Source organism: Phocoena phocoena, chromosome 2 (genome assembly GCF_963924675.1).
Source record: "Phocoena phocoena chromosome 2, mPhoPho1.1, whole genome shotgun sequence".
Classification (NCBI taxonomy): Eukaryota; Metazoa; Chordata; class Mammalia; order Artiodactyla; family Phocoenidae; genus Phocoena; species Phocoena phocoena.
The window spans coordinates 26,321,878-26,338,114 of NC_089220.1; the positions used below are offsets into that span (position 1 = coordinate 26,321,878).

The 16,237-nt window shown below is 49.9% G+C and overlaps 1 protein-coding gene across 3 annotated transcripts in view; it reads right to left on the reverse strand.

Annotated features, from left to right (window-relative positions):
• Nucleotides 1-726: 726 nt before the first annotated feature.
• The window catches only part of IFT43 (intraflagellar transport 43), an 88,307-nt gene continuing 72,796 nt past the window's right edge, over nt 727-16,237 (reverse strand). The window contains exons 5-9 of one of the 3 annotated variants that reach the window (XM_065873036.1): nt 8,602-8,681; nt 2,016-2,088; nt 1,690-1,765; nt 1,111-1,173; nt 857-979 (exon numbers count right to left, since the gene is read on the reverse strand). In XM_065873036.1, the coding sequence (XP_065729108.1) occupies nt 857-979; nt 1,111-1,173; nt 1,690-1,765; nt 2,016-2,088; nt 8,602-8,681 (415 nt within the window). Of the gene's footprint in view, nt 980-1,110; nt 1,174-1,689; nt 1,766-2,015; nt 2,089-8,601; nt 8,682-16,237 lie in introns of all 3 variants that reach the window. The other 2 variants (XM_065873037.1, XM_065873038.1) reach the window with 2 other exon arrangements.

Consider the following 16,237-nt stretch of genomic DNA (forward strand, 5'->3'; position numbering starts at 1 on the left):
AAAAGGACTGGGCTCTGCTCCAGATCTTGGCACACTTTGGAAACTGGCAGTGATGATGCTTGCGGGGAGCAATGGAGACAAACAGCTACACCTCTGAAAGGTCAGCGGAGGCCCAGGCTCCCCGAGAGAGTGTTTCTGTGGACGTCTCAGGGCTGCTGAGCTGGCCCCTGCTAATAAGAACCAGAAACAAGGCCCTGGGAACCTGTGGCAGAAAGGAAACCTGTGCTTTGGAAGCCCCAGGCATGGGTTGCAGGAAGAGCGGGGGGGGGGGGGGGGGGGGGGGGAAGGGGCGTGCCGTTAGAAGAGCCACCAAACCCCAGCGCGGGCAATGGGTCATCTGATCACGCCCACTGAGAGCTCGAAGGAGACAGTGCAACTCCACCAACATAACTGACCGTCCAAAGTGAGAAAGGCATGTGGCCAGGCCCCCCCCAGGACCCCTGCAGGCAGCCGCATGCCACCTCCCGTATCCCTGCGTCCAGGTGCCCACAGGTAGATGCTCCGGGGAGCTGCTGTGGCTTCTGTGAGCCGAACGGCTTCCAGGAGCACCACCGCTTCTCCCCCTGAATCTAGCTTTCCCTCCCAAGCTTCAGCGATGGGGAGAGATACCCTCCTTCACTCTTGACGAATCTTTCCAAGGGAGTGCTGGAAAGAAACGGAAGAGAGGGCTACAGAAAAAAGCAATTTCTTACAGTCGAACGATCCAATGCGGTCTACTGAAAATAGATATTTTTATTACAAAATAGTCCACATAAAAATTCTGAGCTGCTTGCAAGCTTCTTTAGTTTTAGGTTTATGGCCTGTGTCTCGAGTCCAAAGCAGAGGTGACCGCGTGCAGGGAGAGCGAACCCCGGGCTCAGGTGTGCGAGGGCTGCTGTCCCACAGGGTCCTCCTTGTCCGTCTGCAGCACGTCCCACTCGCTGAGGAGCTCTGAGGACACCTCAGTGTACAGACGGTCCCAGTCCCAGCTGACGTCATCCTGCCGAGACAGGCATCGCGGGGTGAGCTGGGGGACGTCGTCCCCTCGGTCACAGCCAGCCTCCTGCCGAGGCCAGCCTCGGAGCCAGCTGTTCCCGGGAACGAGGGGCACGCACTGCCGCCGCTACGTACCTCTCGAACCTCATGCTCCGGCGCCAGGACTTTGGTGAGGAGCTTCAGGTCGATCTCTCCATCCTGTGAATGGGCAGGGAAAAAAAAAGAAAAACAAGGCAGGCTGTGCACCTCGGAGGCCTTCGGACAATGACCTCTGGCAAAGAGAGGGGGGCCAGGTTGAGTGTGGTGGAACTTCCCAAATCCAGAATGCCTTGCGAAATTGCAAATGCCTTGTGAAAGAGCAAAACTGTGGGTGGACCCCAATGCCACTGAGAACTGAGGGAACACCATGATGTCCTACAGGTTGGGCACTCCTTGGGGGAAGGTCAATACCAGGATGGCAGGCATGACAGCAGCATATCTACTGATGCCACGGGGGCAGCCAGGGAAGCAGGAAGGAGACTGGCCCTGGGAACGCTGGAATATGTTGGGTCCAGGGATGCTGTAATACCCGAGGATGATGTCTCTGCAAAGGGACTGTTGCCCGGCAGCCTCAGAGACCCACGGAGGAGAGGCTGTAAGGCTTTGGAGAAACTGAGAACTCCCTATGGATGCTGCCTGGAGCCTGCTCCTCTACACAGAAGCTGCCTCACTCACCAAGGTCTGAAAGGCTGCGTACTTCATGAGGTCATTATCCAGGTCACGGTAGGTCATCACCCGGTTGACCTGGATGCTGCAGGAAAGACGGAATGTGAGGAGGAACCACAGGCAGAACCAGTGCCAGGAGTGCTGCCGGGCCACCAACCCAGAGCCTCGTAGGCAGCTGGGAAGGACCAAAATGGGGAGAAAACGTCTAATAAAATGGGAACCCTGGGATGGAGTCCATCCAGAGACATCTGGATCTCCCCTGGGGGGCAGCACCACTGGAGAGGGTGTGTGGCATGGTCCCTGCCTCCTGCCAACTTCATATTAATTTAACATACCTGGGAGGGGCCGCCACCTGCAAAACAAAGTCTTCCTCCTGTACTTCTTCCAGGTCCGGAATAACAGGAATATCTGCAATGAGAGGAGAAGCCAAAAATGTCAGCAGCACGAATGGGGGATCTTGCCTGCTTCTCCACTGGCTACTTATCACCTTCAACGTGCCGGCCACAGTTAGGGCTACAGGCTTTGGGTAGAATGGACACAATGGTCTCTGGCCTCTAGGACCCCAGTCGAGGGCTGTGGAACTGAAGTAGAGGTGTGCATGGGAATCAAAGGTAGAACTTCAACAATTCCCAAATCTCAGGCTTTACCCCAGAACCTGCTGGACTAGAATCTCCTAGTGGGGTGGGGCTCAGGTGTCTGTATTTTTCCCTAAGATTTCTTGGGTGATCCTGATGTTTGCTCCAGGTTAGAAGCCACTGGCGTGGCTCTCTAAGGAGAAATGTAAAGAAATGAGAAGAAAGTCCCAGACAGCACTTGGGGAAGTGTTTTTATTAGAGGAGAGAAAAGAAAAGAGGAGCTGAATGAACCTGGCGTGGTCAGAGACAGAGGAAGTGGGAAAGCGTAGTGTCACGAGGGGGATGTCACCATGAGTGCACCTCCTCATGACCGAGGTTCACACCTGCATCAGCTCGTCCTAGTCTTTGCAAGGCCTGAGCCTGTATCTGAAGGTCACTTTACGCCTAATGATGTGACCTGGCTTCCCAGCAGCGTGTCCAGGATCAGAGTCTCCATTTACCGGGTCTAATATAATAAACAACACTGACTCTAAAGATGACACTTCCCTTGCTGTCTCTTGGAGATTCTCCTCCTCTGAACTCTCCACATGAGACAGACATACAAACATAGGAAGAGACATGAGGCCATTCCCTTTGTCAATCTAACAAAGTCATGCACGTGGAGAAACAGAGAGACAGCACATCACTTAATTGTGGAAACTTGCTTATTATAGCAGAAAAATTGTCCATCTTCTCCTGGGGATAACCTAACACCTTAAAGAAATACTGCCTTCTCTCAGTGAGTATCACTGACTGGTAGAGGGGCTTTCTTTGTTTTATCCAGTCTGCATAGAGAAAAAAAGAGATGGGGCAGAAAAAAGGCCAAGCAGGGAGAGACAGTCCTGGAAATCCCAAACCAACTGCAAATATTAAAAGGAAGAAAAATTCCAGAGAGGAGAGAGCAGTGAAGACACCCTTCGTTTTTTTTGTTTGTTTTTTTGTTTTGTTTGCAGTACGCGGGCCTCTCACTGCTGTGGCCTCTCCCGTTGTGGAGCACAGGCTCCGGACGCGTAGGCTCAGCGGCCACGGCTCACGGGCCCAGCCGCTCCGCGGCATGTGGGATCTTCCCGGACTGAGGCACGAACCCGTGTCCCCTGCATCGGCAGGCGGACTCTCAGCCACTGCGCCACCAGGGAAGCCCCCACCCTTCGTTTTTGCTTCCATGGACTAAATTTAAAAAAAAAAAAATTTTTTTTTTTAAGAGACGCAGAATCATTCCAAGAAGAGCTGGGAAGACCCTTGCCACTTTCAGGCTATTCATTATTTAGACTTTGCGATGGTTCCAGTCAAGCTAAGCCCGAGTATATAAATGTCAGTTCCCAGCCTGGCATCTTTATTATTGCTTCCAATGGAGGGGTTACAGATGCCGTACCTGGAAAGAGAGACAGAAAGCGTGCAAGGGAGAGACGGAGACAGAGAAAATAAGACAGAGAGAAAGAGACAGGCAGAGAAAGAGAGTGATTAAAGGGATGAAAATAAAAAGAAAATGCTGATAGGGAAATAAAGAAGACACATACACCAGCCCCGAAATAATGAATGACATTCAGCAAGTCCTCTATCTAGAAGGACGCAGTTCAGAGCTTAGGTTCTAGCTCCCTACCCTGCTAGAGAATGAGAGGTGGAATTCTCTAATGTTCTACTTCTTATGCTAACAGAAATTCAGCTTGCTCGTCCCTGTTCACTCCGAGTGAAGAATACAGTCCACGTGAGGGCTGCTGATGGCACCGTCCCTGAGTCCAGGCCGAGAGGGCTCCTAGGCTGGCAGGACTGCACGGGCCCTGCAGTGGGGCAGGGCGGAAGCTGGCCGTGCCATGCGCCATCAGCAGTGTGACAGGTCCGGCGTGAGGCAGTTAGCTGCTCCTGGCTCTCCTCGGTGTGAGGCCCAGCCTGAGATGAATATTCAGAAGTTGGTAAGAAAATGCTCCCTGCTGTGCTCAGGGCTCAGGACGGGGTCTTCCCCAAGTCCCCTCTTGCTCTGCAATGTCAGCATTTGGGTCCTGTCAACTCTGCCCAGCTTCTCCCAGCTCTGAGGAGCTGCACTTCTGCCCACTATCCACTCTGAGTCCCCGTGGCTTCCCTGTTTGTCCCCACCCCCCTCCTCCAAATGCGCACGAAGGAGCGTGGGGCTGGCCCATCTGTGACAGAGCGGAGGTCAGCTCAGGCCTTGGCAAAGGGGCCGCTCAGAGCGGCACTGGCGGGGCTGGCCACACAGTGGGACTTCTCTCTAATTGGAAGCCTGGTGTCCAACAGAAACCGGTGAACGGCCTGAGTGGGACCAAGCCAGCGATGACAGCCAGGCCAAGGCAGGCTGGAGCGTTTCGGTGCAGTGACAGCTTGAGCCATCGCCGCAGAGCCTGGCCATCCAACTGCCGGCCCCAGTGGAACAGGTGGCCGTGGAGCAGGTTTTGGGCAAACTTCAAAGAACTTCCTAATTTTACAGTTTCTGATTTACAATCACAGACAAGTGCTTGCTTATGGATATATATAACATGTTCCCAGGAGTTTCTGTCCTCTTTCTCTCTTCCCTTCCGCCCACCCCTCTCTCTCATACACACACATGCAGGATGACCCAACCTAGAAAAAGAAAACGGGCTTGAGAAATCAATCCGCTTCTTCACAAAATTACCTGCATGGAATGATCCGGCCCTGCTGCAAGCCTGAACCAGTGACCTAGTGTCTGATTCAGGGTGTCAAGCTTAACATTCAAAAGCAACAATTTTAATAGAGACAGTAAGAGGGACAAAGAAGTATCCTCTAGGACTACTGAAAAGCAGCCACTATTTAAAAAAATTCAATAATTATGTTAACTTTAGTTTCATTTTCTTCGATGCTGCTGATAATAAGAACATTAACAGAAACAATGGGCTACTTAAGCATATGGGTAACACTCCTGTCCAGTGGCTAAGAGTGCAGGCACTGGAAGCATTTGAAGCCTGGCTCCCCCGGGTACTAGCTGTGAGGCTTCATCCTCTCCGTGCCTCAGTTTCTTCAGCTGTAAAACGGGGAACATAACTACACCCACCTCACAGGGTTGCTGTATTACATGCGATCATCTAAAATATCAAGCACTATGCTTAGTAAGTAATAAATATTCTATATTATTCTTATTCGTTTAACAGATAAAACATTGAGCATGGAGAGAAACTATATGGCTCTACCCTCATTTTCTCATTTAATCCTGCCCAGTTGTCACCATCTTCCAGACGAGAACACTGAGGCTCAGCAAGATGAAGTAGCTTGCGTGAAGTGAGTCATTAAGAACGGACAGAGCAGGCTTCCAGCTCCAGTTCAACTGCACCCCTCCCCAAAAGGCTGTCCCCACCCCTGCCCAGAGGCTTTCTTTGCAAAGGTCCAGTGACTTCGAAGATGCCTCTACTAGTGGAGAGGTGAGACAACCGCCTATAGTTGGGACAGCTTTCGTTTTGCCTGCGACCGAGTGTCCTCTGTTCTCGGGTGTTTCTGTCTCCCAATAACCATAACTAAGGGAAGTCTCTCCCTCACCATATGGCCGACTGGCTACTTCCCTACAACAAGGCCAAATGGTGCAGAGAAAAATGGACTGACACTGGAGACCCGGTGGCTCCATCCCCCGCCGTCCGTGTGGCACTAAACCAGCTGCGTGGAGAAGGAGGGGAACGGATGCCTCCAATGGCCCCAAGAAAAAGGGCCGGCGAGGCAAAAGGGCTGAGATGTCAGTGCCGCAGCAGCGGGCGCCCTCATCCTTCGTTTCAGCTCCCCCAGACAGCGCCCCCCTGCTGACCAGTTACCCGCTGCTCTCTCCCAGCTCAGACTCCTTAACAAAACGGGCCTTCCCTGCTCTTTGCATTTGCTCCCAGCCTCTCATGTCAGCCATCTCACTTGCCTTTCACCTGCTTGTATCCCACGTGTTGCCCAATTAGCCACACTGTGGGGAAACTGCATTTGTTCACTTGTTCATTCGTTTATCCATTCATCCTTGAAGGGATGAATGGAGCAGCCCTTCTGTGAAAGGCACCGTGCTAGGAGGTGCCAGTAACAACAGCAGATACACCCGACATGGGCCCTGTCCTCCTGCAGCACCAGTGTAGTGGGAGATAGCAATAAACACAAATAAATGTGCTGCCTGTAAATGAAAACACACACTGTGAAGGGAGCTAACTGGACTCTGAGACCAAAATAACAGGGAGACCTAATGTTTTATTTTTAACGGCAAAAGTAATATTATATGTGGTAATAAATTCAAATGCTGTAGACAAGTTTAAGATGAAAAATGTCCTTTCCTTATATGAATCCCAGCCATCTCCCTAGGGGTGATCACTATTAACCATTTCTCATATATGTTTACTGAAAAGAATTTCTGCATACACAGCACATATGTCCTTTTAAAATGTTTGCAAATGGCATCATGTTACGTATCCATTGTTTTACAAGTTTTTTTTTTTTTTTTTTTTTTTTGCGGTACGCGGGTCTCTCACTGTTGTGGCCTCTCCCGTTGCGGAGCACAGGCTCCGGACGCGCAGGCTCAGTGGCCATGGCTCACGGGTCCAGCCGCTCCGCGGCATGTGAGATCTTCCCGGACCGGGGCACGAACCCGTGTCCCCTGCATCGGCAGGCGGACTCTCAACCACTGCGCCACCAGGGAAGCCCCAACTTTTCTTTTTAAATTATTTTTTGGCTGTGCCATGTGGCATGCAGGATTTTAGTTCCCCGACCAGGGATTGAACCCATGCCCCCTGCAGCGGAAGCATGGAGTCTTAACCACTGGACCTCCAGGGAAGTCCTGCGACTTACTTTTATCTGTCCTTTTCAATGTACACATGCATCTTATTCCTTTAAATGACCATCTAGTTTTCTATCGAATGGATGCTGCATAATGCCCTTAATTCAGTCCAGAGAGGATCTAATTCAGGATTTTGAGGGGGTGGAGTGTCGAGTTAGGGAAGGTCTCTGAACTAGGACAGGGCCACTGAAGGATAAACAGGACTAAGCCAGGCAGGGGACAACGTGCACAAAGGCGCTAGGAGGTGAGGAGGAACTCGCTAAAAGGGTGGCGTGGCTGGCGTGCAGGGCCCAGGAGAGAGCAGCTCGGGGCGAAGCAGGAGAGAGGGCGTCAGGTGCCAGGTGAGGAAGGACCTGCATCAACCGGCCAGGAGACGCCTGGGTGCCTGCTATAGGCAAGACCTCTTTGGAGGCATATTAGGGGCAAACCAAGATGGACCCAGCATGGAAAAGTTGCAAAGGGCGGGTCTATACATTAAAAAAATGATGATAAATGAGCAGAATAAGGAAAATGCACATTCCCTTCCTTTGTGAATCATCTTGGAACCCAACAGGCAGAATTCAGAGCTTTCTACTCTACCTTTCCACAATGCTTTATATTCAAGGACACAGGATGGACCTGATTACTTTGCTGTAGGTAGAGCAAGTGAAATTTGCCCTCGGCCTGCCTCCTAGATGCTGAACTAGTGGAGGGTGAAGACCACGTCCCAGTCACTTCTGCATTCCCAAAGATGGGCAAACTAAAGGACAACTGAATGGAACTGGATCAATAAATGCCCCTCAAATCTGCAAGTCACACACATGGATGGGTCATGCCCATCTTCTCTATATCATTCTAGTTATAGTATAAGTGTTACTGAGTCCCAAAGTTGCCTAGGCAGGATTCGTTTCGCAAGAACAACCAAGAGCAATCCTTAGATACATCCTGGATTTGATGACATCACAACAGAGGCTTTGCCTCACTTGAGAGCTGCAAGGCCTCCTGGGAAGGGCCTGTGCATATACAAGAAACAATGGAGGAGTGGGGACAAAGTTACAGAGGAAGAGTCATCCAAATTGGGTCCATATGGACTGCTGGGCTTCCATCCTGAGGCTGGGTCACACTGCTCTTCACCCTGGGCTTCCTCTTGATCTCTAGCGTGCCCCACTCCATCATGCCACCTTCTGGGAGCCCCCAGTAAAGGCTTGTTAATGAACAGCAACAGCAGTAAGAGCTAATTCCAAAGAGAGAGGTTGCCAAATGGAAAACTCATCAAGATACCAGCATACTAGCCTGCCAACAGATCTACCAACAAACCAACTACCAGATGAAACCACAGAAATAAATGAGGGGTGCTTAAATAAGTAATAGAAATAAATAATAGAAACATGTGGGAACACCAGTAGGATCAATTACAACTGGTTTCAAAGATGCGAGAAGCTGCCACTTGCCCTGAAATACACACGTTGCCCGTAATACCATCACACCCGCACACTAAAATGCTAAGTACCCAGGGAAGTCCCAGAGGGATCCCCTTCTGCCCCTGTGGCTCAACAGCAAGAAGCCTGCCTGCCTCCTGCAAAGATCCTGGCCCCAGATCTCTGCAACGTATTTCATGATAGCCTGCCTTCACATCTAGCTGTTGTCGGCTTGTTTTGGTACAAGAACAGAAAGTGATTTCTTAGATCAGGCTCCGCGTGTAATGAGTACACCCTGAGCATTACTCAGGCTCTTCCCCTGGCGCGTAAATCTTCCTGCAGAGGAAGGAGAGAACGAAGGAGGCACCCTGATCCGGCCCTCGGTCCCACCCAGGCAAAGATGGCTCAGGCAGGGAGCCCCTCCTCTCTGTGTCCCTTTTAGGTTCTACTCTTTGCTGATTTTCTTGGTTGGGGATTTCTGAATGGAATTTTCTGGTCGTGGCCAGAAGGGTTTCTAGAGAGCTACATAAAGTCTCTTCTAACTCCAGCACTTTCTGACCTTGACGCCTTAGTAAACGATATCAGGGGCTGGCCTACCTTGTAAGGTTCCTCCGGGCGCTGAATGATGACATCTGCCCCTCTCGCTTCACCCACTAACTGTGCCCCCCCACGGCAGAGGCCCCATGCGGTCCCACACCATCTCTTCCCAGAGCTGTTCCCCCGCCCAGTGCCCTGGCCACAACAGAGCACTCGTGGGCTGCTGAGGGCTCACGTCCATCCTGCGTAATTCACAGCCACATTCAATAACCCACCTGAAAGGGGCCTGGACACGCTGTGGAGGGACACCCCAAGAAGAGCAGTCCAGACAACCCCCAATGTTGCGCTCAAAGTCAACAGACTCTCAGCAGAGCTCGTGAGCGAAAGGAAAGAATGTCCACGTTTCCAGGAGATTGCAACTTTACACCTGAGATCATTATAATTTTTCTCTGCAGCTGCAAAACTTTGTTTTACTGAATGCTGTTACCTTCTGCATCACGTATGGGGAATTTTAAACAGGCAAATGGAAGAAGGTCTGATTGAAGATGAAGTTAAATGAAAGAAATTGGTCTCATTTAGCACATGACAGGATTCATCTGTGTTCCCAAGTCCACTGAGGTGGCATCATGGGCGTTTCATATTCATGAGCTGCTGCGACACTGTGTCCCCTCATTTACAAAGAGCCGTGTTCAGCAAATTCTGTCCCTGTGGACACTCCATGCATTTCATGGTCTTGTCAGAGAGACATCAAACACTCCAGTAACCAAATACCAGAAAATGGCTTTAATTAGTGGATCTCAATCGTATAAATAATTCTTTTTTCTAAGTGAAAAAATGGAGAATTTTTTTAAAGGGAGAAGAAAAGGGGAAAGTGGTAGGCAACAGGCTTCCAACACCCGAAGGAACAAGGGAAAGGGACGGTCTCAGAGGAGCTCCTGGGCCCCTGCACTCCCTGGATGCACTGGGGTTCCGGGGCAAAAATGTGCCTGCAGGTCCCTGGCGGGTCTGCTTTATGAGGACCGATCCCCGGTGATTTCACCTGATCTGGCCGGGTCACTGGGAGGGGAGGAGAGAGGCAGCCATGGGAGAAGAGTCTGAAAACTGTGATGCTGCTGGCCAGAAGGTCCACTGCAGGGACTGAGAAACAGGACTGATCACGAGCAAAAGGTGCCCAAGCAGGTCCCTGAGGAAGCGAATGACAGGGGCAGGAAGATGTCCGTCCTGAGGCGCTGGCTTGGGTGGGGGGCGGTTTATCTAGGTCCCATACGTTGAGATGTCTCCATGCTCCTGCCGAACCCACCCCCTCCTCCTGCAGCTGGGGAAAGAGATCCCCGACCTCAGGAAGAACATCGAAAGAGCCGGTTGTTCCTCCCAGCCGCCCACACCGTGGCCACTCTCCTGGCTGACGACGGGCTGGACGGGAGGGCTTGGACTGAGTCCATTTCTGAGACAAGCTGGGCCTCAGGGGGTGTGGTGCCGGCTGGGTGGTGGGCAGACAGGAGGCTGTGCTGAGTGGTGACTTAGCTCGCGGTCTCCTGTGGGTGTGCAGGCCCGGCCTCAGCACATTACCCACAGAGGGGTGGTGGCACTCTCCGGAAGGAGCATGAATGTAATACCCTAGAATGCGATTTGCCCCATCACCCCACGCAGTCCACCAGGGGCTGTGGAAGAGTCAGTATTGACCGCGCAAAGGGGCGTCAGCCAGGACTGACCCTTTGGAGCAATTCAAAGGCAGTGCTCATGGGAGGCAAGTACGGCCCAACAAGGGTTCTCCATAGGGAAGGAGCCTGTTCAGCCCAGGAGCCTGACACTGGGAGGACCTGGTGTCACGCACTGGAGTGGTCTCTAGGGAACAATCGCACAGTGGTTACCAACAGTTGAAGGAAAAGAAGAACAATGAACAGGGACGCTCCCTGCCACCCCAAGAGCTCTCTGGGAGCTTCGTGGCAGTTCCAGCTTTGATCCGTAGAGATGTGTTAAGGACGAGCGGGGGTAAGCGACTTCAAAGGTGACGAGGAATGAAGTGGCTGGAAGGAATGGAAAGTGAGGAACTCTCCACTCTCTTCAATAAGGCCCAAGATCAGTGATATGGTATTAATGTGACACAGAGCACCTTCTCAGAGCCGCCAGATATGCCTGGTTTCTGTGTTAGAAACCAGGCATATCTGATTCTATTTCATCCTCCCCATGTTATGCTGAAAAAAACAAGACAAACTACCCTACTTTTATTCTAAATCCTTAGGTTTTGTATTTTTTCCTTATATATATTTATTACAAAAATGCTCCTTTGATCAGTGCCAGCCGTGACTCCGCCACATACGGAATGCTTCTGAGCGGTTCCCTCCTCGCAAGGCCACTGCCGGTGACAGCCAGCTGGTTTTGATCACAGCCATTCCCAATCGGATTTTCATAAGATAGATGAGGAGTCTTACTGCTGCTCTCTCTCTCTCATCAGATGAGAAACAGAGGGGGAGGGGGGGACGGGTCCTGAGGGAACGGGGCAACAATCCAGGGCTGCCGGGTTCTTTCTCTGTCCCTCCGCTGCAGCAATTTTCAAAGGCATTTGCCTCGGGCACTTTTAAATGATGGTGTCTCAATTCTGTAATCATCTTTCAAGAGCTTCCTCTTAAAGGGTCTTTTAGGTAAACCCAGTCCATCAACCACACTTATGCACTCAGGAATCACATTCCCAGTATGTGTCCCCTCGCGTGTGTGTATATATAGGCGAGTACACACGTGCACACACCAAACATCTGGGCATTTTTAGAACGCTGGGAGGACCTGAAGCTGGAAAGGAAGACCTACCAGTTGGCCATATCAAGTTCGTCTCTCGCTAGGGTAAGAGGGCCCCTATCACCGCTCCCCTGGATTTCTGCTATACCTAGGCTTTGTTATCTCGGCTTCTTCTTTAGAAACTAATCCCCATGTGTTCAAAGGAAAGACTTCAATTGAGGTCTAAGTGATGTGCTGAGTCCAACCTCAGATGAACAATCATGCCTGTCCCTTCCTGTCTCACCTAAGCACTTTCTGACCGTCAGACTTCAAGATGAGTGAGGCCTCACGGCCGTTTGCTTGGAGAGCACAGCCCCCAGGCCACAGCTTGCTGTGGTTTGGGTTACAAAGACTATTTGGAGCAACTCTACAAATCCACCTGTCTTTTTTTGTGTGTGGCAGAGAATGCTATGCCTCTTCTCTATACAGTCCCCATCACCTGAAACAGATATCCTAAAGCACTGAGCCTCTCCTTCTAGTCACATAAAAATCTGAGTATAAGATGTCCCTGGGCAATGGTTCCCATCAATATGGCTTCATCTCCTCTCTGCCCTCATCCACCACTCCTTTCACAGCTGTGCGGAAAAGTACCCGTGCCTCTCCCCAAAGCTGGACCACGGCTCACCGTCACATCTAGGACCATCTCACGAAACGAAACGGGATTGGCTGTGTCCTGCCCTGATCCTGTCTTCCATATTCAACAGGGACAGAATCCAAGGAGTTACAGGATAAATACCCAGATCTCTACAACTGTTTCAGGGAGACTCAACTCTCTTCTACTTTTGTCAGTGCTTAATGTGGGATGATTTACTATTAACCACATTCCTCCAAACCGACTACAGCACGATGGAATGCTGACAGAGCTTTCTCTGTGTTCCTGGAGGAAGGTTAATACAACCTGCTTCCTTCACGATGCGCGTGCATGCGTGGTGCAGGACGTCTGTGTCATGCTCCCCACTCTTCCTCTTCAGACGGGGACGTCCCTGTAAGCTGCTCACGTGAACAAAGAAAATGGAGTCCCAGAGAGGTCGCTGTCAACCGTGTTTCGGGCAGAGCTGTTTGTGACGGAAAGCTTGAAAGGCTGGTGTGACCCAGAGATTGTAGGGGCCCACTAGGGGCCTAGAGCACTCTGTTCCAGCTCTGCCAGCAGAGCAGGAGGTCTGGTCAATGCTCTGGGCTGTGCTTTGCAGCTGGACCAGGGCGAGGTACGGAACAACTGAGGTGACAAAGCAGAACAACCAAAATGTGCTCCAAGCTTAACTCCATTTGCAGAAGCTCCCCTGACTCTCCGCCTCTTCAAGAGGCAAGAAGAGCACAGCCAAACCAGTCTCTACTATGTGTGCTGAGCTAAGTCATTCCATCCCATCAGCTCTTAGATACCTACTCCATGATGGTGTATGCTTATCCCATGGTAGGGGCATGGGACCCTGAATTACCTCCTGCAAAAAACAACAGCAAGTCAAAACAACTTTTCTTGCTTCATTAAAGAAACTTCTGGCAAGTCCCCTGTAACGCCTCTGGCATCTCAGTCACTCTGGGGCCAAACCCACACTGGGGAGTAAAGAAGTTGCCCTTGGGGCCCCAAGAGGCTACATCTACTAGAGTTCATTTTTCTTTTGCTGCCAGGAATGTGGCCTTAACTATCTATCAAGGAAGAACTGAACCCAGATTCCTGGTCCACAGAGCTGTACTAGAGGGTCCACCTGATTAGGAGTAGGAAACCTGGGTCCCAGATCTGCCCCTGATTTGCTGACCATGTGCAGTTACTTGTCAACTCTTGTCCCAAGTTTCCTCACCACCAAAATGAGGTGCCTTCTATCTCTACGACATCCTTATTTCTAGGCTGTCCATTCCCATATACCTAGTGATAAAAAAAAACCCCAAAACACCTGACTGTCATATTTGCCTATGGAAGTCTTTCCAAATGTCCCAGCCACAGACATGGCCTACAGGTAAGGCGCACCGAGTCTTTTGTTTGGAGAATCACTTTACAGAGGTTTCTTTTCTATACTAAAATGAACCTGGGGCCCATGATGGTCTCAGCTCAGTGTTGGCACCATGATCCAACACCCCTGGCTGGGGCTCTTTAACGCTCCATGCAGTCTTTTGAGTGTCCCAAGTCTCTGTGATGTCAGTTTGTTCCCTCAGCTGTGTCTCAAAGCATTGCGCTGGTGGGAGAGCTCCAGCCATAGCCCACCACGGCCCTGGGAGTGCCCTGCGGGGTCTCTGTTCTTCCAAACTTCCCATACTCCTCCCCGCTACTCACCCTGCCACCTGCACAAGCCCAGTGACACTCCTTCCTCTCCCCTTAAAATAGGCTCTCCTCTCCAAAGGACCCAGAAGAGAATTCATTATCTAAAAGCAATCCCAATGGATTTGATAGAAAAGAAAGCATAACATGAAGGAGAGGAGTGGTCCAACCTGAAGATTCTACTTCGTGTCACAGAGCCCTAAAGACCTGGTCTCTCTGGCTTTTCTCTGCTCAGCCTGGATGTTGCTGCCAAGACTTCACAGGGAAAGGATCAGCAGAGCTGAGGACAGGGGCCAGTGGGTTAATCTGAGAATCAGGAAAGGATAACAAATCTGCAACAGGGCAGTGGGAATATGAGTGGAGGCAAGCTTCCTGGATAAGCAGGCTTGAGAAACGAACCTAACACTTTGAGAGCAAAGACGAAGGTGGTGAGAACAGGTAATCACGAGTCACAAAGGCCATGTCCCAACTCCAGCTCCATCACTTACTAGCAGTGATGTCCTGGAGCAGCTCATGCTGGCTAAAAATTTTAGGAATTTCGCATGCAGGTTGTTAAACATAAGCATTATTAAAGATTAAATTATACATCCTTATAATTAAATAAATTATATTAGAAACAAAGGTAATACTCAAAACTCACCACTTCCTAAATTTTACTACATTTTACTTTGCCTATGCTCTTGAAATTATTTACATCCAATGTACCTATATGATGGAAACATACTGGTGTGCTACTGTCCATCTCTTCCCAGTTCTGTGGTCACTGATGTCGTGCTGGGAGCTTGAAAACAGCCCTCGTGGGAGCATTTACACCACAGAAATCGGCAAACTCTACCAATGAGGACTTTTTCTCCCCCAGAGAGCTGGTTGTTAAATATTTCCCAGCACATCATTGCTTACTAGCCATGTGACCTCTGTGAGCTACTAAACATTACAAAACTTCAATTTCTTCTTCTGTAAAAGGGTGATGATCACAGTGTCTCTTCATAGAAATGTTGCAAGGATTAACTGAAATATTGCAGGTAAAGCAGCACAGGCCCTGGCTCTTGGTAAACACTTACAAACATTAATTATCAATACCATTTCCTATAAGAAGGGCTTCTTTTTCAAATTTCATACCCAGTATCCTATAAACAGAATGAAGCTTAACAAGGCACAGAAAGGGAGGCAAAGGAACTAGGTTTGGGTACTACCTAATAAGTCCAGTGTGCTGCAGTAAGCTTAAGGAAGGGAATGCCAACATAACGGAACATTCGTACTAAGCAAGAGAAAAGAATTGAGATATCAGGGTTCCAATTTATCTGCACTTAAAGAATTCTTTCCACTTTCTCTTTCTCCACGTTAAAACTGCTTGGGCCAATAGTGACTGCTGCTTGCAGGAGAACGGATGAAGGATAGGGTGGAAGGATTAAGCAGGCAATGAGAAAGAGCCCAAAAGAGAGTTAGAAAGCCCGGAGACAGACATGAACGGGAAGAGGGGCGACAGAGCGATATCCCACTACGTATAGCATTTTTCTAATTCCACTGACAGTCCAGCATCTCACATCTCATCCAGCCTCATTGCTTGGCTGTGTTCAGCCACTTTTACCTATTTTCCCTGTTGACATGGATAGAAAATTGAGCAATTACCCTTAAATTTGGAGCTCTCAGATCATCCAGATTGCTACACTTGCAGAATTAAGTCCCCAATTGCCCCTGGCTAGAAGTGGCTCAACTCAGCCTGTCCTTTAGGAATTTCACACTTTTGGGTTGGCCATAGGATTTATCACTCCTAAGGTTTTAAGGTATTCGATTCTGTCACACCTGGACCCAAGGATGCAAAGGGCACAGCCCTCTCCAGTGGGAAGGCGGCATGCCCCAGAGGCACTGGGGGATGCCAGGAAGAGGGAGTTATAATTCCACCCGCAGTCCTGGGTTACACCAAGATGCGATGGTTATAGGCAAGAAAGAGCTAATCCTTTTTTTTAAGCTCCTGTTTTCAGAGACTTTCCACTTTTCTAAAGCCATTATTTGGGGGGCTCACAAGTTCTTTCTTAACTTGACTTTACCTCAGAGATAAACTTTTTGAAAGTTGAGTCCACATCTAATTGTGTTTTAAGAGATGATCTCAATCTGAATACTGTTTATCTTTTTTAAAGACAAAGAATTTCTTTTCTCCCATTTGTCTGCCTCTCAGTGCCCCTTTTGAAGTTTCACTTTCCATCCAGAGTTCACTTTCTGAGAGCTG